The sequence below is a fragment of the Aulostomus chinensis genome, chromosome 7 (genome assembly GCF_037954235.1).
Source record: "Aulostomus chinensis isolate RoL2024-O1b breed Wild chromosome 7, RoL_Achi_v1.0, whole genome shotgun sequence".
NCBI lineage: Eukaryota > Metazoa > Chordata > Actinopteri > Syngnathiformes > Aulostomidae > Aulostomus > Aulostomus chinensis.
The window spans coordinates 8,552,505-8,578,064 of NC_141326.1; the positions used below are offsets into that span (position 1 = coordinate 8,552,505).

The following is a 25,560-nucleotide window of genomic DNA, read 5'->3' on the forward strand; positions in this document are numbered from 1 at the left end:
TAAAATACATCTGGATCTCAAAAGAGATTTGTGGTTGTCAAATATGATGGCATGCCATTCGATGGTCTAATTGTTGAACTAGTGAGCGATGAACTCGAAGTGAGCTGCATGGGGCAGATAATGGGCAAAAACTCATTCACGTGGCCGATGACCCCAGATGCGGTCTTCCACTATGCATCAGATTTGCAAGCCACCCTGTTAGAACCTGAGCATCAACAAACCGCACATCAAAGTTATGTATACAAGACAGGGAAACATTCCAAAATTTATCGTAGCTGCAGTCACACTATGTTCACACTCATGTCTGCGTTAAAACAAAAAATATGATCTGAAAGAAAAGTTTAGGTCCAGTCATTTGTTTCACTGCTCATTCATTAACAAACTTACTGAAAGAAAATGTTAGTTTAAAAGTTACTTGAGCACTAAATTTACATTTACTATACACAAATAAGTTAGTTAGGCTACTTAAGCACCAATTGCTTTGAACAATTTGTTGCTTTTAGTTGTCAGTTTATGGAATTTTGCATTAATTGTTGTATGATTTTAAACGGTTACATTACAGATAAAATCACCTCTCTAAATTTTTTTTAACTGTTATACTAAAAATAACTTGGTCACACAGTTACTTGAACACTGACATTGTTCACACAGAAAAACCAGCTATTTTTAATAATTTTTGTTTTGATTTTCTAATGACATGCCAGTGAATCCGTGTATTGCCTAACAGTTACATTGCTATGGTGCATGCAATTAAAGATAAAAAAAAAAACCTTTTCAAATCTTCAACAGCTGTCAGTCTCTTTGTAATATGTTTGTTGAAAACAATATTCCTGAAACAGTCTTTAATGATAATGATGATACTGAAATCTTGCACTGGTCATTACCGACTAACAGCATGATATTCTGGGTAACGACGACACAGGCAGGTGATTTAACCCAGATTTTCATATAATATTTCTCAGTCCCATTTTCTTAAGTTGAGGATACAATAACAGCCCCTTTCATTTACATGCATGAAATATTGTATGATTGACAGCAACTAATGAAGCCATTTCATTATAAATGTCCACATATATTACATAAATTGTGATGGAAATGTTTTCTGAACAGTAATTGTTTGTTGAGCTATATACTATATTTTCTTACCCTGCTAAGGGTCGCAGGAGAGCTGGAGCCTATCCCAGCTGCCTTCAGGCGAGAGGCGGGGTTCACCCTGGATGGGTTGCCAGTCCATTGCAGGGCCAACGCATACAGACAGATAACTATTCGCTGTCACAGCCACACCTACGGTCAATTTAGATTATCCAATTAACCCTCCAAGTCAAGATTCCTATTATATTCTATTTTAATTTTGCCAAGTCGAGTGTGAAGTCATCAAATTTGTGAATCTGGTCTGACTAAAGTCCAGGTCACTAAGCCAAGCTAGTTGTTTATCTTTTCTCAGGTGAATGAATCACTTGTTGAGGGATAGATATTTTCATTTAAGGTACTCTTTTATGTTTTAAAGGGATATTTTGTTCTTTTTTAAATTTCATTTTCAAACAATAAGGGTTAAAAAAAATTCTTTATTTTCTCAAACGTCCAAGAACAAAAGTAAGCTGTACGGGCGAAGTGATTTAAAATACAGCATATATAAGCCAATAAGTATTAATATTGCCCATACTGATGATGTCTGTGTATTATTAAGCAGGAGGCTATGTTGAGTTCCAACCAAAACAGGTAAACCTTACCAGTAGCTACCCTGAAAAGCCAAAACCAAACCATAATTCACTTCAAGTGTTAGCCAAGAGCAGCCTGTGTTTTCTGTGGGATAAGACAACCCTGTAGCAGAGCACACTGTTTTACTGTATGAAAGTGACCCCTCACTCATCATAGGGAATTGAGGTGAAATAAATTTCTGTAAACACAGTGCAGTCCAATTAGCAGGTTGTTAAATTTAGCAATTAACTGTGGCAGATGCTTTTTCTCTGATTGTCCATTGTACACGACTGTACTGGTAACACACGGCATCACATACAATGAAGCTATACCACCAAGAGTGTGGAAATGTGACATTCACTTCTCAACTGCAACATATTTCAAGATGGCTTCATCCAGAAAGGATCTTGTATTTGTTTTACTGAGACAGTACCCAGCCTTTTACTATCTGCTTGGACCATGTCAAACTTCTCGATGTCAAATATGTATTTTATAATAAGTAAAATATTCGAAAACACATCCATTTTAATTTGCCACTGTTTGGATTCATGTTGGTGGTACAGTGGTTAGCACTGTGGCCTCACAGAAAGAAGGTTCCAGTTGGAGCCCCGGCTTGAGCACGGGGTCTTTCTGCTTACAAGTCATATTCTTCAGATGTAAGCAAACATCTTTTGCTACAGATCTCCACAAAAATTACACAATTAGCGTTTTGATGGTTGTTTTTTTTTTAAAGAAAATTAGAATAATGATGTGAAAGTTAACATTTCCCCTATTGATGCAACTCAAATTGCAAGGGCGCTATCTATCCAAATCATCACAATTTGATGCTTTTACAAAATTGGGAAGCCCTACCCTTAATCAGGCAAACTTTTCCAAGTTAGCAACATTGATGACAGCCTTGCTCTTAATTGACCCCGACAATTATCTTCCAGCTTCAGAGGAGTCACATGTTAACTACTCAAAAAGGAGAAGCTCAGTGAATATATCTGTAGCTTCACAGATACATTTTTGAGTGGGTGTGATAGGGCGCAGCAGATGAGGTGGCAGAAACAGGACCAGGGGCTGTCATTTGTCCTGTCGAGCAAGTCTCCTGAGCTCATTAGGTGCTATGCTGGTGTCACAAATAAGAGGTGGGGGTCTGCTGTCACAACAAGAGGCTGGGGGAGGAAGGAATATAGACACAAGAGAATGGGGGTTGGAGGGTGGGTTATAGATCTCCGTTCAGAATTTAGAGAATAACAACTAGGTACTAAGATATAATAATATAATATAACAACACTCTAGCTTGAGTAGCAACATGATATTGATTATATGAAAAATTCTTATCATGTGCAGGATCCCTAATGACAACCTTGATCACGGATGACATGATCAGGACCAGCCCTGGTTTCACCAAGAAGTCATGAGGGACTGTTAGAACTGCATCTGGGCAATAATACAATAGCAGTAAATATCAACGACAGACACTAGCATTAAGAAAAATGTTCAATGGATTCATTTCAGTGCCATTTTGTATTAATTCAGCAGCTTTTTCCCTTTATTCATTCAAAGCAGTAAAGGTTACTTATTCATTCACAAGCATGCTCTTACAATAATGGTGGGCTTACCAGCCTCTGTGACAAGCCATGTCACAGAGGACAGCCATGGAAACACATAACAACTATACTGATGTTTTTGTTTTTGCCACTGAACTTAACATGATCCACTCTATCAAAATTAGGGCTGCTAAACACTGGGAAATAATCATAATTATTATTGTTCAACATAAAGATCCCAATTATTTCACACAAACATGCCTCTAACCAGGCGCACTGGAAGTGATTTCATTCAAGGGGGCTGAGGGCTGAGTTGGAATATATGTGACGTCATTATATTGTGGATTGTGGCTGGCGTTTTCAACATAATATTGTTGGCCTACAATGTCATCACCAGCTGCCATCAGTTGAGAAATTTAATGAAAAGAATCACAGATTGAAAAAGTCAAATTCTCATGTTCTCCGTAGCTTCAACACTCAATACGCTCAACGCTGTGCATTTCAATCATCAATCATGTAAAATGAGAGACTAGAGTCACAAGTCAAACTCAACATCAACATGAACAAAGGCAGGCTTCAGGTAAACCAAAAAAACAGTAGCCATTGAATAACAAGGGACACTGGAAGTCACTTAGAGTATAAGGTGATGAAAGCAGCAAAGCACTTCCTGAGTACTAAGCTAGTCTTTTATCAACAAAATATTTAAATAATTTATAAGTTTATAGCTTATACACTGCCCATCATTTTAATCTCATATCAACACAGTAGCATGTTACACTTTTATATATTTTCATGTCCATGTATTTTTTATTTCACATTTCTTAGTACAAGGGGGCTGATGCAATGAGGGGGGCTGCAGCACCCGTAGCACCTCCCTTCCCACACCTATGCCTCTAACCCATTTTAAGTTTTCAAAATAGATGAATAAGTTTTTTATGTTTTTTGTTGACCAAAAGTTGTCCTCCTGTCATGCTAACACTGTACTATTTCAGCTTGATCATCTTATTTTTGTCATCATTGGAAACTAAAATAAGAACTTAAAATCACATCCTGCCCAGTCTTTAGCACTCTAGCACAGTACTAGGTCTAACTCTTAAAAAGCCATGCCGGTAGAAAAAAAAAGCTTTGTCTGACAGTATCTGCCCTGCAAACTGTGTTTACTCTTGGAATCAGAGGGTTGCCGGAGAGAACAGCCAACAGAAACATCAGTGAGGCTGCCAAGAAAGCCTCAAGGTGCCTGTGGATCAAGAGGGGAGACGCATGGAGTAGCACGCTGCTTGGACACAAACTGGGGGCTGATCACCCTCGGTTGGGTTGCCTAGGTGAAGGGTTATGGAGAGCAGAGACCCCAAACACCCAATGAGCATGGGAACTCTATTGAAGATATGTCCAAACTGCACCACGAGGTTTTTCTCAAATGCACCCAACAAACATTTGTTAACTTTCTGTTATTTTTCCCACTGGAGAGATCCAATAAACATTATATGGCTGATTGTCATATCTACTTTGGATGGGATGAACAGGTAATGACAAGCACATAAAGCTGTGACAGACCACATGCAGCACTTCAGCTCTATTTCGGGATGCTACTGGCCATTAACGCCCACTGTGTGCTCTGGGCTGCCCTCTCAAAGAAAATCACAGCACAAGGGAGAACTGCAGCATCTGTGGAGTGCCACTGACAGCCAATGATCCTCTCCTGAGAGGGGAAAATTGCTGAGAGTCAAAGTGTGATTGTACAACCAAAGGCACTGTATTGTGCTCAGTCTTGACACTAGAACACAGCTGGAAGTGAGCTTTACAGCAATCATCAATGATAGACTGTGACAGGAGTGGGAGCACTGTGACTGAGTACCGCTACAGACTGATCTATCTAGGCTCCCTGTGTCTATGAGCTATGGAGATGGACAATCCTGATCAAATGTTCACTACCAACAATCTGTCCAGAAAAAGGGAACATCCAGCTGAGAGACCCAACCCAATTCTTAACCGTCATCGGAATCTGAACAATATACCTAGTGCCAAACTTCCAAATTGATCATGATAGACTTGTTGATATCATTATCTTCCAATAGTTTTCACACCAACAGCTTTTCTATAATTTGTTTCTTAAAATATTTCTAAGAACTCACATCAGAACAATTATCAAATCCCTGCACTTGGGATGGATTATCTGCAGCCACAACAAGAAGTTCATGTGATATTCACATTTTGTACATACTAAAAAATAAGCAACACATGATCATATAGACATGACATCAGTAAGGGATACTGATATATTTTTAAATTAATAAACCAGTATTAGTCCCGTTCTGCTCAGGTCTCTTCTTCCTTGTTGATCATTAATGATGAGGAAACAACAATAAATAAATGTTTTGGGATTTTTCAATTATTTGGGAAAAAAAGAAGAAAATTTGAAAACTAATTTTCAAAGTCAGTCAAAGTTTATGTTTATATCCACTTTTCAGTGCATAAAAATGTACATTTGGAAAAGCCCATAAATCATATATTTATTGTTTGCTAATAATTGATGATGAATACAGAAGCACAGGGTTTATCAAAACTGGATGGATAAAAATATCAGCCATGAAAGTGCTACTGATATATGACTAACATCTGCTGATACCAATGATGCACAAGGCATGTGACAAAAAAAAAATTAGTCCAACTCCCTCTGGCAATAATAGCTAACCAAACTTGGAATGGCTGTGATCTTATATCTCTATTTTGCAGGAGATGTAGGCCAACCAAAACAAAAATGTGTTTTATACAGGAATGTAGTTCAGTAGCATTATTTGACTGAGAGGGATATCGGATGCTGCAGCTCAATAGATGGTGACCTTGACTTCCCCATTGAATAAGTGCCAATGAATGTTACAAAAAAGGTATAATAACTAACAGAAAAACACAGAATAAGTTTGACTACTCAATGTTTAAACTTATTCACCAGATTACTGGTTTTAGCAGACCACACTTTAATTTTCTTGGAGGAGGCTGATGCCATTGTAAGGAAGCATGCAGCCAGGTTTAAACACTTTCTCTTGTTTTGAACCAGAACTAACCAAAATCTTCTTAAGCAATTCCCACCTAATACACACAAAGATTTTAAAGGAGGACTTTATAGTCTTCAAGGCAGTCAGGGTGAGAAAAAGAAGCTATATGAATGTGAATGACAAAGGTGCATTTTAATTTAAATCATTGAATTTTCAGTCTTTTTCAACAGACTACACAAATAATTACAATAATAATAAACATGTTAAGTATCTTATCAGCGGATCATAACTAACTGATGTCTCCAAGGATAAAAAAAGTCTACCTGTGTGAGATGTCGGGTCTCCAGCCTAGGGAAGGCACCTGATTGGAGAAAATGATGAAGGTTGACTATGCAGCTAACAGACCATATGGTAATACAGCCTAGACTCTTAGCCCAAATAACTGGTTCCCACGTACTCCAGCACGGTTCTCCTCCCCATCTGAAACACATTTAACTCTTGGTTACAGATAAATTAGTAATAACGGTTACCGTTCAAATCAGATGCCAACAAGGACCAAGACGTCATGCCTCCTCCTCATCATCTTCTCCTTCTCCCTCCGGGCAAGGAATCCGTTTTCTCCCGCTGTTTGCCATTCAACTTAAACACAAGGCTTAACCCAAAACTGTAACGTTGCCATCTGAAAAATAAAAGTGCTATCCACCAATCCCCATTCTACAGAAATGTCGAATTATTGCGTGGTGTTATTCCACCTAACGGCACCAGATCATCCGTCACGAAAATGTCAACCTCATCCTCAGTTAACTTCATCTGTCGTTCTGAGAGATTTCTTTAACGACGTCGGTTAATCGTTTTCAACGTTTGCAAAACCGTTGTCTACATTTTCCTTCAATTTTTCACACTATAAGAGCAAATACAGTGATACAGCGGCAGTAGGGTGACATGGCCATGTATTGTAGCGTTTCAGGACAAACCTTCCTCAAACGCCTTTGTCGAGGAAATACGTCATTTTTGGTCTGCGAGGGGGTGTTTGATTTAAGGCACCGTCATTGCTGCGAGAGGCGGCATAGTGTTTTACAAAAGACGATGTGAAGAGTAACATCGCCCTAGAAGTGACCTTAAACAACATTTTATTCGCAGCACAGTTATCGAAACCTGCTTAGCGAAGGAGATTAATTTCCTTGTGGTAGAGGGCGAGATTGTAAAATCGTATTGTACAGGCAAAAAATATACATGTGGACAAGGATGTGTGTGATCAGACAGTGAGTCACTAAAATTAATGTATAAATAAGCATATCGTTGCTATACTCATTTAAAGTCTTAAGAGTTGTCCTTTACCACTGCCACCACTATTTCATTGTTACACACTGGAAACGGGGCAGAACTGTGCATAAAACACACTCACCCACGGTGTCCTGAATACTGGCTGTGTGTGACCGCCATCTTGTGTTCAACTAACTCTATTGAATATAAACGCACGAATGAAACGTCGCACGGTAGATGGGGCTGTAACACAGTGCCTTTTGACTCGCTTCCCAGTGACTACCCCGCCACAGCCTGGCATAGGTGAAATACAGCATGCTTTGAGCAGCTTCGGGTTAACACGGACCAAAGTTATCCCGGAATAAGGAGAGCACGCATGTGCCGTCAACCCGGATGTAGAATTTTTAGATACGCGAGTTCCCCTTTTCATCAAGTTATGGCAGATTTGCAGTCAAGAATGAATGTGATATTTTTGCGTGCTTGCACAAATCGTATCAATTACAATTCAGTATAAAAGGCGTTAGCGACCCGTGATATTGAAATGTGTAGTGTTTATGTCACGTCTGAGTGGCAGAATCACAGTTACTTGTGTCTGGAGCTCTAGGCCACTTTAACGGTGAGAGGAGAAGATATACATGTTCTGGTACTGGCGTACGGATTATAAGAAAACATGTGAACTCCTAACACGAAGTCACCGTTTCTCTTGTGTTACAAGTTGGGGTACTTAAGGCTGCCCATTTCTTTGTGCGTCACGGGCTACATCCCGTAACTTCGGAGATGGACTCCCGCGGAAGGAGGCATGAGCGCGGCAGTAATTGGACGGACCCTGAGATAGTAGAACTGCTCCAGCTGTGGTCCGACGAGTCCGTTCAGATCGAACTTGAGAGCTCACTGCGCAACCAGCGCGTGTTTGACCGCATTGCTCACATTCTGCGGGAAAAGGGAATCTACCGTACGGGTGACCAGTGCAGGGAAAAGATAAAGAAGATGAAGTTGGAGTATCGGCGCATAAAAGAAAATCATAAAATGAGATCCTGGAAGTTCTATGATGTGATGGACAGGGTATTGGCGAACCGGCCGGCTATCACATACTCATCCTTGGGTGGAGCTGTCATAGCTCACCAGCTGTTCCAGAGTCAAGGTGGAGGTGAGGCATACCTGCAGGGGGTCTCAGCGGGGTCATTTGGTCCAGCTTCAACAGGGGGGTTTCTGTTTGGTCAACCTCCTAAAACTGGGGATCCCCTGGACATAAAATGTGAAGATGTTGAGGAAGGCGTCCTAAACTCTGGTGTTGCACCTCCAGAGATGTACTATGGGTCTGGGGATGATCAGGAAACTGATGGGCAGTCTTTACTGGGACCAGAAGACACTCTGTGTCAAGGAGAGAGCTCAACAAATGCACAGATATCACCTTCAGGTTGTTTATCCAATTAACAAGTGCATCTATTAATATTATCTGACGACTTAAGATGATAGTGGCTGCAAACTTTTGTTTCATTTCCATCTCATGTCCCCAGGTTTTACTGACCTGAACATCCCTGGCTCTGCCACTCAGTCTGGTAGTGGTCCTGTGCCACTTGACACCCCTGAGCCTACCACTCGGTCAGGTTCTCATCCCTCGGCTGCTGTCAGACAGAGGAAGCGTCGTCGGGCTGGCAAAATGACATGCGGCCATGGAAGTGCTAGATGTGGCAGTCAGGGGCGTCTGGATAAAGCCCTGGCCAACTTCCTCATTTGGCAGCAGTCAGCTGAAAACCGCCTCCTCTCCCTGGAGGAGGCTCGGCTGGAGAAGGAGTTGCAGGCTGATGAGCGGAGGGAACAGCGAGAAGAGAGAAGAGCAGAAAAGGAGCGCCAGCATGAGTTGCGACTGTTCAGCATGCTGACAGGGGCTTTGGTCGCTGTTAGACAGGGTGTTCCAACTACTGCAACAACTCAGACTGACCTATCCGTCTCACCCCGAGCTCACCTGTCAGCTTCACTCACTACAGCTGCCCCTTCCATCTCACCATCTTCCCCTCAGCCACCTCCAGATGGTCCTCAGGCTGTCCCCTCTAAGAACATAATAAAGTCCAAGCTCCCTGCATCTGTTAAAGCCAGCAACATGTCTGAGAGTGGTTCAGCAACAGAACATCCTGGCCATAGCGTGTACCTGTCTTTACGAGGTAACACTATCAGACAGCACCAAGGCATCCTGCAGGAGGGCTATGCCCAGTTTAGAATGGACAGATACCATGAGACAGACAACCCTGATGTGAGTGTGTCATTAAAAACCAGCACAACTGTCTAACTGCTCTCATGTAGTAACATTTTTTCTCCGTCCTAGGGTGTCATCAATATGGGCACCAGTGAGAACAAACTTTGTTATGATCTTCTTCATAAGCGGGTAGGATTATATTAATCGTTAATATTATTGACTGAGTATTAGATCACAATTCTACCACCATACAGTATTTGATTTTTTTTTTCCTGCTAGCTCACCCAGTCTGACATGCTACATATTGACCCGCTACTGCTACAGTATGGGGACTGGAGGGGACAGGCATTGTAAGAGAGAACTTTTGTAGTCATCTGAATGTGAAGCACAATTGTTATCTTTTAAGGTATACGTTCATCAAACTTTATCCCTTTCCCCTTTTCTCTCTTTCAGCCTGAGAGAGGAGGTTGCAAAGTTCCTGACTCATTATTGCTGTTCTCCAAACCCACTGAAAGCTGACAATGTGAGTGGACATAACTGCAATCGAAGCAATCAAAAAAAGCAATAATACACATGACATGTTGATTTAAAGCAGAAAAGAGAAAAAAAGTTGTGTATGTAGATGCATTGTTATCTGATTGACCTGTAGATTCCCATAATATAGCTCTACAATAGTTAAGAGGATGTGCACAATTTTTTTTGAAGTATAACCAAAGCCAACAGAAAAGTTGGTGACACTTATGTTACCCAAGTAGCAAGATAATGACATGACTGCAATGTGCGTGGGAATAATTGTTAACATTCATTGTTAATAGATAAACAATTCATGATTAAAGGGTCATGTTACAAACTCTAACACTGAACAAAAGAAATCATCTAAGAAGTCACATTATGATCTTTATTAAACACAGTTTTTCAATGGAGTATTGACATTTTGTGAGACTATATTATGTAGTTGGGCTGAATATTTTATACATTTTTTACGAAATATGGCCTTGAGCAATTACCAAATGGAAGGATGTGCAATATTTGCTAAAGGACAAATGTTTGTCAAAATACCATTGCTGCACCATATCTACTGTCTTTGATAAATTCAATATTGAGTTACCAAATTCTGCCATTTATCAGTTATTTAAAAAAACAAACAAAAAACAAAACATGCCTCTATTAACTGGATGTATTTTTCACATGTTTAACAGGCCTGCCTTTGTGCTACAATTGAGTCATTCTGAACACAGCAGATGTGTGTATTTGTTCAGGTTGTGGTGATGAACGGATGTGGTTCACTCTTCTCATGCATTGCTGCTGTAATTTGTGATCCTAAAGGTAGGTGCACATTGACAAACACATCAGTACGTGTGTGTGTGTGTGTGTGTGTGTGTGTGTGTTTGTGTCTGTGTCTCAGGGGCTTACATGATATAACAGACATGTGGGTTAAAAAAAACTACGCATAATAGTTGAATTTTTACAGCAAGCAGGGCCTCATTTTAAACAATATTTGATTTTTGTCAATGAGCTACAAACAGATCATTTTTAGGGTATTTACTGACCTAATGTGCTTGACAAAATTAGATAAGCAAACGTTCCGAGGCAAATACGTTTTCATATAGCCATTAAATTTTAATTAATCAGTCTTGATAGAATACACCAGAATTTTAGGCAACATAACTATTTGCCTATTTGACCCAACCAAAGATGCTTGTCTAGAAACTGGGGGCAAAGAAGAGGAGTTAGCATGCCAAATCTCCCTCCTGATGTCCTGTATGCCTGGTACAACTGGAAAGGTGAACTCTCCAGCTGATTAGTACATCCTTACCATGAGGTCATGCATTACTGGAGGCTTCCATTGAAACCACAGATTACACTACGCACATCTGCTATGATGTCTCCAAACATGCGTGTGGCTCAGTAGCTTACCAAACAACAAAGTTTGATGGCACAGTTTCTGTAGCATTTCTGATGGCAAGTTCACAGGTTGCTCTAACACCAGCAATCAATGCCATGGCTAGAGCTCTGTGTGACTTGAGTACTGCTGTCCTCCTTTTTCCCTTGAGAGGTCATCATAACCTTTTTCATGACTGATTCCACCACAGTCTTAACCTGGATGGCATGAAGGTCTTACAAGTTTAACGTTTTCATTGGAACGAGACTTTGTGAGATCCAGAATTTTACAGCCCTGCACACCTCCGGTAAGGGAATATGCCGAATAATCCAGTCGAGGCCAAAATCATACCTGCCACAAGACCTTGGCTGAGTTGGGGGTGCAGAATCGGTGCATTCAAGGTCCATCGTTCCTCTGTGATGAACAAGACAAGGACCATCACGTCCTACCTCCATAGAGCCGGATGACACCACTGAGCTCAAGCAAAGTATTTTCTGCACTCTCACACAGACAACCTCCTCACCTCAAACAACATGTGACACAATTAGCTGGATAGATCTGGTCAAAGCCACTCAGAAGTTCCTCCATGGGGCAGCGGCTGACCCCTCCATACCCCAGCCCTTCATACATAATGTAGAAGTTCTCCTGCTGAAGACCAGCCTAGCAAACTGCTTCCCCAAGAAGATGTAGTGTCTCAAGCAGCAGGCTCATTTTTATCTTGCAAGTGATGCATTCCATGATGAGTCTTATATGCATCAATGGACTTTCCTGTCGTATGGACACCACTTGTCTGACTAACATCCACCCAATAGTTCCCGGTCCTAACAGTGCAGTGATGACGCTCCTAAATATAGACATGGATTCATGCCTACTCAACCCAGGGCACAATAATCTCTTAGCAGGGATCAGGCATCAATATTGAGTCTTGCGTGGAAGGAAGGGCATCAAGTATTATGAAGATTTGCACTGAGTGCAGGAAGTGGAAAGTGAAGCCAGTGGTTCCAGTTATGACAGACCTGCCTCCAGCCTTTCTCCAGCTCCTCAAGCCTACGTTCTTTTCAAAAGGTCTCAACTATTTCCATACACTATCAATATCCAGCAGTGCAGTTAGAAATATCTCACCTCTACCCAGATTTTCTTAGAAGCCTTGATACAGATGCATTTTTCTTAGCCTTTAGGTGGTTCATCGCTCAGAGAGGCACCCCCTATGAGATTCTTTGAGATCAGGTATTGAACTTCCAAGGTGAAGAATGGGAATTAAAAGAAGTGTTCACTGAAATGGTGCTGCAGTTGCAGGAGACGTTCTAAAAGAAATAGAGCAAGTTCCACTTTAATTCACTGACAGCTCTCCACTAAAGTGGTGCCTGAAAGTGTAAAATACAGTAAGTCAAGACAGCCCCTACAGTGGTAATTGTTGTTAGTCTCTTAAAGAGGATATTCTACTCACACTCTTAAATGAAGTGGAAGGCATCCTTAATGCCCACTACCTGGGATATGTGTTGTCAGGTACTGCAGATCCAGATCCTGTGATGCCATACTTGTTGTTGATGGGGCTATGGGATACCTCCCCGCTACAAGTGTCCTACCTTCTAGAATTACTCACCATAAGATGGTGGCATCATCATCAAATGACGGTGGACCACCTCTGGTCACAGTTCCTCTTAATGTCTGTTCAAATTGTCCTGAAGTGTTGGCCACACACAGACGGCCTCCTTCAAAACAGAGTTGTAATGATCATTAATCTTCAGATGCCAAAAGCTTACTGACCCATGTGTATGGTCAACCATCTGTATGCAAGTGTCGATGGATGTGTCTGGTCCGTTGAGGCACATGTGGTGGACAAAACTTACCTATGTGCGATGACGAGTCTTATTCAGTTGCCAGCTGTTATGGACAGTCAGTCTGGTCCTAGGACTGTGATAATAATAATAATAATAATACATTTATTTGTAATGCACATTAAATTACAACAATCTACTGAGTCAAATTAGCATAATTAAGGTAAAGATTTTAAAAGAGCAGGATCAATAATAGTTAAAACAAGGGCAATTTATATAGAACAAATCTGAAAAAAGCTTTTTTTAAAAGATACAATTTAAGGTTTTTCTATAGTACACTTGGGAATTCATTTTGTTTCCATAAAAGCCATATTATTCTGGGTTTGCCTGTCATAATTTCGCCCTATTCCAATCATATAATCCCTCTTAATTTGTCATTATAAGAATGTTAGTTTATTTTTGGTCAGGCAGCATTTGGGGCAGCCCCAGTATGCAGCTGTTTCAGTAGGGGCAGTCACACAAGTCAACAGGCCACACAATGCGTTCATGAAGAAAGTAAGACGATAACCCCATGCATCCATCCATCCATTTTCTTCCACTTATCCTGTTAAGGGTCGTGGGGGGGCTGGAGCCTATCCCAGCGGCTTTCGGGTGAGAGGTGGGGTACACCCTGGACAGGTCGCCAGTCCACATACAGACAGACAACATTTCACACTCTCATTCATACACACAGCCAATTTAGAACCTCGTCTCCATATGCATGTCTTTGGACTGTGGGAGGAAGCCGGAGTACCCGGTAACAGGGAGAACATGCAAACTCCACACAGAAAGATCCTGTGCCCCAGCTGGGGCTCGAACCCGGAACCTTCCTTCTTGCTTTGAGGCAACAGTGCTAACCACTGCACCACTGTGCCGCCTAGTGCATAATAGATTTTTTTTCTAAATTTTAGATACAAATGTTGAATCTGTTTGTGTTGATGAATGGTTTTATCTGTTGTATGTTGACCAGATTGATGCTAATCTGATGCTGTTTGTTATAGTGCATGTTTGTCAGCAATCTTGATGCTAATTTCTGCTCTCACCTAGTGCAGGATTTGTAATAGCGTCTCAAATAAAAACACCCAAAATTACATTTACCACTGTTTTATTTGCATGTATTAACTTCATGCACCAGGTGGCGGCATGGCTCAGAGATAGATTGGCCCTCTGGCAACCAAAGGGTCACTGGTTTGATCCTCATTTCCCCCAGTGACCATGTCAAAGTACCCTTGTCGCAGGGCCATCAGGAGCAAGATACTGAACCCCTAATTGCTCCTGATGGCCCTGCGACAAACTGGCAACCTGTCCAGGGTGTACCCTGCCTCTCGCCCAATGTCAGCTGGGATAGCCCGCCCCCCCCACGAACCTTACTAGATAAGCGGTATAGAAAGTGGATGGATGGAACTTCATTCGTTGGGAAGACAGGGCAAGGCAAGGCAATTTTATTTGTATAGCCAGGGGAAAGGGAAAAATCTGAGAAACCTCAGGGTGAGCAACAGAGGAGGGATCCCTCACACAGGGCGTGAATATAAAGCTGCATCTGTGAGACTTCGCACTACAGGCACCAGGGACAATTGATTTAGCATAACTAGGCTGCTTAAAGTTTGTGTGCATTGATGCTAAGTCAAATGAAAGAGTCCAATATATACACCATTTTTTTCCACTGGGATTTTAGCAACATAAGGAAAGTTAACTTGTCATTTTTCTATGGCCAAAATGATGAATGTCTACCATTAATGAACAAATCCATCTTTCTTTTTTGAAAATGATTTCAGGACATGCACTGCTGTCATTTCTCTATCTAGTGATTTCTTTCTTTTCTGTAAGTATTTTGGAAGCTGGATTGGTTTTTCAGTGAGACGTGATGCTGCTCAACCTGCACTTCTGACCACTCTCCTCACGCCTACTTATTACAAGTAGTATACACTGGTTTGACAAAGAACAATTAAAAAGAGGGAGGAGTTAATTAATCTCTCTGGAGGAAAAAAAACAACAATGGGCCGATCTAACTGTTTTACGGGCTGATTCATTATTGTCCCAAAAGGCTTGATCGCTCTCCAGATGGCCAATCCAATCCTGCCATTTCAGGAAGTCATCCTGTTCAATTTGTCTTGTAAGGTCAGCCATGATTAGGAGTAGCAGACACTCTTCTAGCATTGCTAAAGGTTTTGTTCTGTTGACTGCAGCTATAATGGGGATTTTTAGGTGCTGTGTCAAATTACTGGGCCCAGTCAGTAAAGCTTTTTGGATTATGTGTCTTACTTGAAAATGTTTCAAATTGTTATATCATAAATGAGCATAATGTTATAATCAAACTTGATTATAATAATGCAGGCAAATCTAGTTTTGGATAAAATTTATTGGATGAATTTTGACAAAGGGTATCCATAACCATTCATTGTGCTCTAGCCATCAGCCAGTCTCTGTGGATCTCAGCTCCCTAATGCAGCACAGAGGAAAGAAGGGTATCCTTGTTTGACTCTGGGGAGGATGGACGATATGCATATTTTTCAAAAAAGGTTGGCTTGTTTCTTTGCAAGGTGATGATAGTTTTTTAAATGCTGTATGATGCATGTCAATTTTAGATGCCCTCCTCATTCCAACTCCTTTCTACGGTGTTATCTCTGAGGACCTGGATTTGTACAGTGATGTCAAATTGTTTCATGTTCCTCTTGACTGTGAGGTAGGAATACATCCCTCTGGTTTACTTGTAGTCATGATGGTTTACCTGTAGTCGTAATGACCTCTGTACTGCATATCTCTGCAATATGTGGATATTTTGACTTATACATTGCTTATGATGGCATAATTTATGGATTTAGCCCTTGACCTTTTTGTTTATCACAGGTTGTCAGTTTTGGGCGTAAAGTACTTTTCCTTTTATTTATTTATAGGCTGACAGCAAAGACAGTCGGCCTTTCCACCTTACTGTAGGCAAACTAGAGGAAGGTCTAAAAAAAGCCAAGCAAGAGGTATTCATACATTAATTTGTTTTCTTAACCTGATGCCACAAACTTTCAGAACAAAACCTTGGATGCTTTTTTATGTTACAGCATTATTGTCTCGTGATATTTTTCAGGGGGTGATTATTCGAGCTGTTATACTTATGAACCCCCACAACCCTCTTGCAGAGATCTACTCCCCAAAGGAGATGATTGCCTTTTTAGAGTTTGCTAAAAGGTATGTTCCCTTCTTTTAACTCTTGAGGTGCCCTAATCTTCGCCTGTAGTCTTGTGTCTTTTGCAATCACTTTTGCACACAGCTCCTAATGAGAACTGTGTCCTGTATTTGGAAAATTCAGAAATGGATGTTTCCTGCATCATACATTTTTTTAAAATGCTAATGCCAGATTAATTTCTCTCCATAGAATGTAATGTAATTTCAATAATCTCCATTGAAATGCTGTCACTGTAATTATAAACCACTGCACTTTCACAGGGACACGGTGTGTTCGAAGAACCACTTTGTATTGCAGTGTCTTTGTCATTGACTAATTTCAATACACTGTTTCTGTTGTTTCTATAGGAATGAGCTCCATGTCATTGTTGATGAAGTTTATATGCTGACGGTGTTTGATGAATCCATCAAATTTTACAGTGTCCTCAGCATGAAAAGGTACTTCATTAGCCATTTCTTGTGTGTGGTTACTCTTTTAATCCCTTAGTCATAACAATTACAGTTGGAAAAAGTTAGTGTGTCAGAAATCCCCCCCCCCTTATTCACTAATCGTCATTACCTAAGGAGATCTATGACCATGGCTGTATAGGGTGCTTATCTGCATACAGAAAATAACATTTTATGGGTCATCCGTTGGCTGTTGTTGATGAATATAGTGCCTAGTTAGTGGCCGTTGTAGTACACTTTTTTCCCACTGCATTGTGGGATAGTTTGAGTTAAGTATATAGAGTATAATTACTTTATATCGTTCAGACTATGGGCGGCACAGTGGTTAGCACTGTTTTCTCACAGCAAGAAGGTTCTGGATTCGAGCCCCGGCTCGAACACGGGTCTTTCTCTGTGGAGTTTGCATGTTCCCCCTGTGCCTCCATGGGTTCTCTCCAGCTTCCTCACACAGTCCAAAGACAGGGAAGAGGGGACTAGGTTAATTGGAGACTCTAAATTGACCTATATGTGTTGGTGCAATGGACTGGTGACTTGTACAGGGTGTATCCCGCCTCTCACCCAAAGGCAGCTGGAGTAGACTCCAGCCCCCCCACAATAACTCCAGACAGCACCACAAAACAGATAGCTTACTATACAGTGGACTATACAGTGAGCACTGAGTTTTTTTGTACTTATACAACCTTTTAACTGCTAACAATGTGCACTCATTTCAGTTTGCCTGACCCACAGAGGACACATATAATGTGGGGGGTGAGCAAGGTACGTGAGCTGCTGCTCGGTATGAGAGGCCTGTCATATCACTGCTGCCAGACCAGGAGACCGTGCTTTTCTTCAGGGGCACTTACTCATTTACTTTATTTTGTCCTTTCCAGGACTTTGCAATGGCAGGAATTAGAATAGGTACTCTGTATACTGAGAACAGAGAGCTAGTTGATGCTCTTGCCCAGCTGGGCTCATTCCATGGTGTCCCTGGAACCACACAGCACCAGGTAGCGCAGCTACTTCAGGACAGAGGTATGCATCCAGGCCTCATATGTTAATCAATAAAAAAAACAACTTGCCATTAGGTTTCCTAAAATTGAGTTGAAATATGTAAGCCAATTATTTTGTATGCAAGCTTTTCTGTTATCAGACATAGTCTTCGCCTGCTTCTGAGATATCCCCTCTTTCAGCTGCCAGTCATGTAGCAGAAGCACAAAGACTTGTAACACTTAATTTACGCGTGCCTATTGACATTTCACACCATCACATTCTAGGGTGGATCAGTGACGAGTTTTTGCCGGAGAACAGACACAGGCTAAAAGCTGCTCACTGCTACCTGACAGGAGAGTTGCAGGGTCTTGGTATTCCCTACCTGGACAGGCCTGCAGCGCTGTATGTCTGGGCCGACCTCAGGAAGGTAATGCTATTGATGTCATGCTGAGACTGACTTGAGTTTTTTTGATGCTGTTGGCTTAATGTGTCACCTCTGTGTCTGATTTGGCAGTATCTTCGGGAGTCATCATTTGAAGAAGAGTTGCATATGTGGAGATGCTTCCTCCGACACAAGGTGTTGCTGAGCTGTGGTCAGGCCTTCTTCTGCTCCACACCGGGCTGGTTTCGCTTTGTCTTTGCAGACCAACAGCACCGCCTGCAGCTTGGTCAGTCTTTCAAGTAAAGTCAAGTCCAGTCAGTTTCATTTGTATAGTAAAAATAACCAAATAACCATAAAAGTTATCTCATGAAACTTTATAAGTAGAGCAGGTCTAGCCCCACACTCCTTCAATTAATTTACACCCAACAATTCTCCATGAGCAAGCGCGTCTTGTGACAGCAACAACAAAAACCTTCCTTTTAACAGGCAAGCAGACCCAGGCTGGATAGGAAATGGCCATCTGTTTTAACTGGTTGGATGGAAAGAAAAATGGGGCAAAGACACAGATGGATAAAGGAAAGACAAAAAAAGAGGGACAGAGACAAAGAGAAAGGAAATAATCGTAAAGTAGCTACTGATAATATCATGTACCGGTTACTTAAGCAATCATTTTCAGCATATTATGAGCATTTATGTGCTCCAAATACAATATAAACACAATACTTCAGTTAATGTTAGTATAGGATTGAGTATATTAATAAGAAAACTACTAATGATGCTAAGAGTGTCAGGTTGAGCCTCGTCAGGTCTGTAGTCTCCTCCAACCACAGTATCAGTCTTGGATTTGGGTGGTGGGAAAGCAGGAAAGCTCTGGGAAAGAATTTGAGTTAGTAACAAGTATGAGTGCAGGAGGACAGAAAGGAGACAGAAGCCCAGTGCATCATGGGAGATCCCCCAGCAGTCTAACCCTGCAGCAGCACATCTAAGGGCTAGCCTAAGCCTAGCTATAAGCTTTATCAAAAATTAAGGTCTTAAGTCTACTCTTAAACGTAGAGAGGATGTCTGCATTCTGGACTGCGACTGTTCCATGGGAGATGTGTGGTGACCGAAGGCTCTGGCTCCCATTCTACTTTTGTGGACTCTCTGATCTACAAGTAACCCTGCATCCTGGGAGTGAAGGGTCCTAGCCGGTTAGTAAGGAACTATGATTTCTGTCAGACATGAGGGTGCTTGATTGTTTAGGGCTTTGTATGTTGAAAGTAGAATTTTAAATTTTTATTTAGAAGGAATTGCGAAATGAAATCAATTTTAATTTTAATGCGGGAGATGCTGTGACATAACCGGAAAAGGTCCTTCGGTGACTGTGGCCCAGCCAAAACGTTGTCCGGACATGGCTTCTGCAGGATGGGCCCTGGCATCTTGGAGGTCTACAATGTAGCTTCAGATGGCTTGGAGTGCTGCAGCCTTCACCAAGACAGAGTGGGGATGGCTGTGGCCCAGCAGAAAAAAAGCTAATCTCCACTGAAACAGCCTCAGGGGATGTCTGCCAACCAGCTGAAACAGGGTCAGGGGTGCTTTGGCTCAGTCAGAATAGGGACTTTAGAGCAGGAAGTGTCCTTGGGGAAGCACATGAAATCTCTCTCAAGAAGCACAATAAGTCTCACTTGGAGCACAAGATCAATGTTAACCATGATGTCTATACTATGTCCTAGCCCCTCTTAAAAGATGTCCACACAGTCCAAACGGGACTGTGACAATATCATACTTACATGAACCATGAATCTGTAGAATGAAGGATAAGAAATATAATGATGAAATTATTTCTAGAGTCAGAGCAAGTAATCTGCATCATAGCGTTTATAGGTTGACAATGGTATTTGGAATGATCAATGTTCAAAAATGTTAAAAATAGTTCTATTGCCCACATTGATGAAAGCAGCTGAAAACAACTAACATTTAAGGGAAGGGAATTTTTTTTCTATTCTCCCTCCCTGTCCTGTTAAAGTTTATAAATGCATTTTTTTTTAGATTTGTTGATGTTTTATATATTTGTATATATAGTGTGTGTGTGTGTGTGTATAAAGTTAAAGTTATGCTATTGAGCTTCAAATGTGTAGTGTCTTTCTTGATGGAATTCAAAAGTGATGAGTAGATCATGCCATGTTGTAATGTTTAGTTCTGATCATTTTTGTGATGGTTCTGCTGCACGTCCCAGTGTGTGTATCTGCTTTTGTTGGTGCAGCTGCTGTCTGAATATGATGCCCCTTAAATTGCAGGAAAAATACTGTACCATGGTTTTTATATCTTGTTACTGGTTGTCATTGGAGGAACTGATTTATGCGCCCTTTATATGTAAAACTGGTTAACCTACACCTGACCAAACCTCTTTCAGTGGTCAGTTTTCACTGACCACAGCTGTTAATTAATGTCCAGATCTAAATTTGTGTTCAGCAGATTCTTAATATTGAGGGACATGATCAGGACTTCTCCCTGTTCCTGTGTGGGTTCTCTCTGGTACTCCGGCTTCCTCCCACAATCCAAAGACATGCAATGGGGGACTAGGCTGATTGAATACTCTAAATTGACCATAGGTATGACTGTGAGTGTGAATGGTTGTTTTTCTCTGTATGTTGGCCCTGTGATGGACTGGCGACCTGTCCAGGGTGAACCCCGCCTCTCGCCCGTAGATGCTGGGATAGGCTCCAGCGCCCCCCCCCCATGGATGGATGGATGATCAGGACTTGCCTATTTCTGTCTAATATTTTATTGATCAGTGGTTTTATTATTCCTGGCCATTCCCTGCTTTGTTTCTCAATCTCGGTATCAACTGGATAACAGTTACTGACTTGTTGTCGTAATCTTTCTGTTTCAGGACTGAATCGAATTCGAGAAGCTTTGAAAGAAATGGAATTAAAAGGTGCCAGCTGGGATTCACCCTCCATCAGTGACACCAGTGAGGAGAACAAGAAGTCAGTAAAAGAGGACAGTGCTGACCTAGACAATGCTGCAACTGAAAACTCGACATACTCAACCCCAAGCAAGTCATCTGAGCCTCTGACAAAGAAGGGGCCAGCTGTTCCAGACACAGACTCACTGGCCCCTGATGACTTAGTGTTGCTTGACTGTCAAGCATCTAAGCCCGCAGAGAGTCTGGACTCTCTGATTGGAGCTCTCAGACATCAAATTCGCGCTACTGATTGGCTGGAAAAAAATACTCCTGAGCTGTCTGATGGGGAAGACCCAGAGATTCTTGATGTATTCAAAGCTCTGTTGGAAAGAGCCAGAAAGTGAACTTAATATATACAAGCTAAAATGGAGGTGCCAAATTTCAGCAGGTGGCACATAGGAATTCTTCTTCCATTTGTTCAAGATAAAAATTTTTGACCGGCATCTGACATAAAGTTAGATATGATGCTCTTTTTTAGAGGAGTGGCGAGTAGCTGTGAGCATATTTGTACCTGCACTGAGGCTTTAGAATGAAGCTTCAGTAGTTTGAAGATATTTATATTCGGAAATTCAAAATAAATGCCAAATGTAAATCAACCAAATGAGTGACATTTTTTAGTCAAAATTCTGAAGAACTAAAGTGTTTTTTTTTTTTTTACTATTTTGATCATTGCACTTTTTATTAGAATGTATTTGACCTATATGTGAATAAAATTTTGAAATCGTACATCAATATTTGACCATAATTTGTTTTATTCACCAAATTTCATTTTCACGCCACTTGCAGGATTGCTCAAAAGAGGAAACTTGACAGAAAACAGTACATGGATTAGGTATGGGAGCGCTCCAGCATGTACTGCTGTGTTACTGCCAGCAGATCTTTTCAAAATTTCCACTCCTCATATGGTGTACATCAAGGATGTTTCACAATGTTAGCTTGAAACAGTGCCTCAGACAATGATGTTAACCCTTGCACTGACTCTGACTTGAGTGGATATTGATTCTTATGACTTCTCTAAAAAAGCACGCCTTGACATCACAAGCGTGATGGCTAACTACAGGCATTAAACACAGCTGTTTTATGTTATTTGAATGAACAAAATGATCCAATACAATTAACCTTACTTTTTGCCGTTTCTCTTCTTTACTGGTATTGTTAACATTGTTGTTAACATTCCCATGTGTTGTTAACATTCCCATGTTTCCCACATTTTGTACTGTAAACTGTTTTCTTCTCTGTAACAACATCTACTGCACGTCTGTCCGTCCTGGGTGAGGGATCCCTCCTCTGTTGCTCACCCTGAGGTTTCTCAGATTTTTCCCTGTTAAAAGGGTTTTCTATGGAGTTTTTCCTCAGTTGATGTGAGGGTCTAAGGGCAGAGTATGTTTTTATGATGCCATGTGAAGCCCTTTGAGACAAACTGTTCGTAAAAACAGGCTATACAAATGAAATTGCCTTGCCTTGCCTTGTAACAATTGCCATAGAAACCCCACCTTGCTGTGCGCGTCGTTTTCTTGTGTACATGTACTGGCATGCATTTAGGGTTGAAGTCCAAGATACCAGCTTGGAACTACTGACTTCAGACTTGCAATGGAATGCAGCATCAAATATAGGGGTGTGGTCCTGGGTTTTTGGCCTAGCAGGTCTTTCCCTTTTGGGGGCGGTCACCCAATCATCTGTGCTACTTGTGAACAGTCCTATTTCAACTCCCTTGCCAGACAGTAAACTCAGTTTGCTGTGTATGCATTAATCTCAGCCTGACTTTCTTTTCTCACCAGTTTAGCTTCTGCCTTGCCCTTGTCCTTGTTTGTCTTCTGCTCCAGCCTGCCCTGCATGACTCCTGCCCACAGTGCTTAACCTCTCTCCAAAGCTTCCCCCTTCATCATCTCACGTCTTCAGAGTTCATCTAGCACTGTTCTTATTTTTAACACCCCTATGGTTTCCCATGAAATTATTGGAATTGAAACTGCACCCTGGTGCCAGGAAGATTTTTTTGTAATTTTTTTTCCTCAAGAGCTATTGAGCCAGTGACTTTCAGGGTTTTTTTTCCTAGCCAGTCATCATTCTTATGTGTGCAATATCCTGCCTTACAATGCACACCCGCTTTCCTTACGCTTCAGTCTGTTAGAACTGATGACATTTTAGTTTTGTACCAACTGGCCAATGAAAGCATCAATCATCATAACGTCCTCTGATACAACCCCTCAAGAGTCTGTTTTATGTCCTCCTGTGTCTCTTTTACATTGTGTCTCATCACTATTTCAACATATACAGCAAGTTTCTCCACATCCTGTAGTCTCTGTCTCACAAATTATTGTTTTAACTGTTGTTTAACAGCCCTTGAATAAATCCATTTCTCAGACATGCTTCCAATGGGCTTACCATCACTGGCATCCAGCTTTGGACAATATATCCCACTGATGTTGTCTTGGACTTTTATCAGGTGAGTCAAGTAATCAGCAACGGATTTATCCGACTGCAACTTGCCATTTGGCACTTGAATTTGTCCTCCAGTCTATCCAACAACGATTTAAGTGCCAATCTGCGTTATCTGCCATGGCCCCAGTTGTAATGAGAGCCACTGGTGGATTATTCAGCGTTGACAAAATTCTATTTTAAGCCAATCTGCCCAAAAATTGTTTGATTTAATTTGTGTTTGGCTTGAAATGCCACAATAACACTCAAAACTATGCTTCACACTCCCCACACCCACTCACTTTCAACATTTTAATATAGAGTTTGTAAATGGTACAATTCATATTATTATCATTGATCACACAGCAGATGTGTGTACATGTGACGCCAATGAATGGATGTGCCTCCTTCTCCAACATAACTGCAGTGAGTTGTAACCTTAATGGTAGGTTTACATTGACAAGCTTATCGGGAAAAAAAAGTGTTAAAAATATGTAACAGAAAATGGAGTTGATGTTTAATTTTTCAAACAAAGTAGCACAATAATAGTTAAGAGCAACTGCTCTTCACCTGGCATACAAGGAGGTCCATCTCTCCAAATGCAAAGTGCTCACTTCTCTGAGGTGAAACGCAAGCACCACTGAAATTGCAATATGAAAAGTCCTGGCACAACCTGCACTTTAAAGGGAATGACACAAGGCACTCTGATTGATTTGAGCACTGTCACGCCTAAAACACACCTATGAATAATTGCGTGCCTCATGACTGCGCCTTTGCACCGTGGTTTATGCTCTGATTCCATGCCCTCTAAATACCAAAGAAAAGCTGAACAAGCCCTGAGTGCACACGTAGCACCATCTGGCACCATAGATAACATACTGATTCCTCCATAGACCCTTGCTGTGAACATAAACCGTTGATTTTACACTGGTTTTAAAGGACTGTTTTATGAAGCATTTTCTTTATCAATCTATCAATGAACTGTTTCTAAAGGAATTAGTTGCACTTTAATGTTGATAAACTACATCCTGGCAGTGTTTGATGAGTTTCTCACATTTCACAGTGTCCTCAGTTCAAGGTACAGCATTGACCTATTCGCTGCATGATAACTCCATTAAACCCTTATATCCCACTCTGATGAAAATCATGTTTTTTCGTGTTGTTCACATGTTCATGTGGCATTTTTTTCTGATGCTAGAGGACTTATCTTGAGCTTAAAATTACATTTCTGAGTATTTCTGCATTCAAACCGCAGTGGATCAATGGCAGACTCTAAAGGGCAGGCTCAGGGACACTGGCTTTCACACATCACAAAGCCACCGGGCGGGCCACAAGCTCCTGCCCTACACCACCCACTCCACCCACTCTAACTCTCAGGAGTAAAGAAGATGTTGGCAGATCAACACGTAAGTGCTGTAGCAGGTTTCAATGCTAAGGAGAAAGATAATGACACAAGCATTCATAATCTACTGAAAAACTTTGCTGTGAGAGAGCAATGGATAAGGATTCTTGGTCACAGCAATATAACACATATTGGTTTGCAGTCAACACTTCACAGAACTGTTTCACCAACTTGCAGCAGGAAAAAAAAAGGCTTTGCCAGCAAGTTAAATTTGAAGCCAGATGCTGTGCCTTCCATCAAGTCACCACAAAGTGGACAGCGTGTATCTTTACCTGTGAGTTTATTTTTTCTGTTGGGTAATAATAATTCAACTGAGCCTGGCCACCAGATCTTAGGGACCTTATTCTAACCAGGTGACCCACCATCAGAGGGCCCCGCCAGCCCTGGTTGTTCAGTACAGTTGGCGTTTCGGGCAGACGAGTCCTCTGACACTGCG

General features: G+C 41.3%; 2 protein-coding genes across 8 annotated transcripts in view; one reads left to right on the top strand and one right to left on the bottom strand.

The window, feature by feature from the left end:
* Positions 1 to 25,560, bottom strand: part of furinb (furin (paired basic amino acid cleaving enzyme) b) — a 171,560-nt gene that overhangs the window by 143,879 nt on the left and 2,121 nt on the right. For 2 of the 7 annotated variants that reach the window (XM_086208316.1, XM_086208322.1), the window contains exons 2-5: positions 13,416 to 13,479; positions 13,169 to 13,277; positions 9,018 to 9,291; positions 6,550 to 8,731 (exon numbers count right to left, since the gene is read on the bottom strand). The gene's annotated coding sequence lies outside the window, so the exon portion shown is untranslated. Of the gene's footprint in view, positions 1 to 6,549; positions 8,732 to 9,017; positions 9,292 to 13,168; positions 13,278 to 13,415; positions 13,480 to 18,360; positions 18,653 to 25,560 lie in introns of all 7 variants that reach the window. The other 5 variants (XM_086208321.1, XM_086208320.1, XM_086208318.1 and 2 more) reach the window with 5 other exon arrangements.
* accs (1-aminocyclopropane-1-carboxylate synthase homolog (Arabidopsis)(non-functional)) lies at positions 7,685 to 23,590 on the top strand. The gene is made up of 15 exons (XM_086208315.1): positions 7,685 to 8,906; positions 9,007 to 9,740; positions 9,813 to 9,872; positions 9,963 to 10,033; positions 10,137 to 10,206; positions 10,943 to 11,009; positions 15,968 to 16,065; positions 16,277 to 16,354; positions 16,462 to 16,562; positions 16,908 to 16,997; positions 17,720 to 17,765; positions 17,879 to 18,020; positions 18,263 to 18,405; positions 18,493 to 18,646; positions 21,233 to 23,590. Exons 1-15 carry the CDS (start codon positions 8,267 to 8,269, stop codon positions 21,649 to 21,651), a joined length of 2,913 nt encoding a protein of 970 aa, XP_086064441.1. The 5' UTR covers positions 7,685 to 8,266; the 3' UTR covers positions 21,652 to 23,590.

What these genes read in the sequence shown, in the direction of transcription:
- accs (XM_086208315.1), top strand. Translation starts at nt 8,267, where the DNA reads ATGGACTCCCGCGGAAGGAGGCATGAGCGCGGCAGTAATTGGACGGAC. An exon ending in ATGTTCCTCTTGACTGTGAG is followed by an intron (nt 16,066 to 16,276) that starts GTAGGAATACAT and finishes ATTTATTTATAG; the next exon opens with GCTGACAGCAAAGACAGTCG. An exon ending in AGTGTCCTCAGCATGAAAAG is followed by an intron (nt 16,998 to 17,719) that starts GTACTTCATTAG and finishes CACTCATTTCAG; the next exon opens with TTTGCCTGACCCACAGAGGA.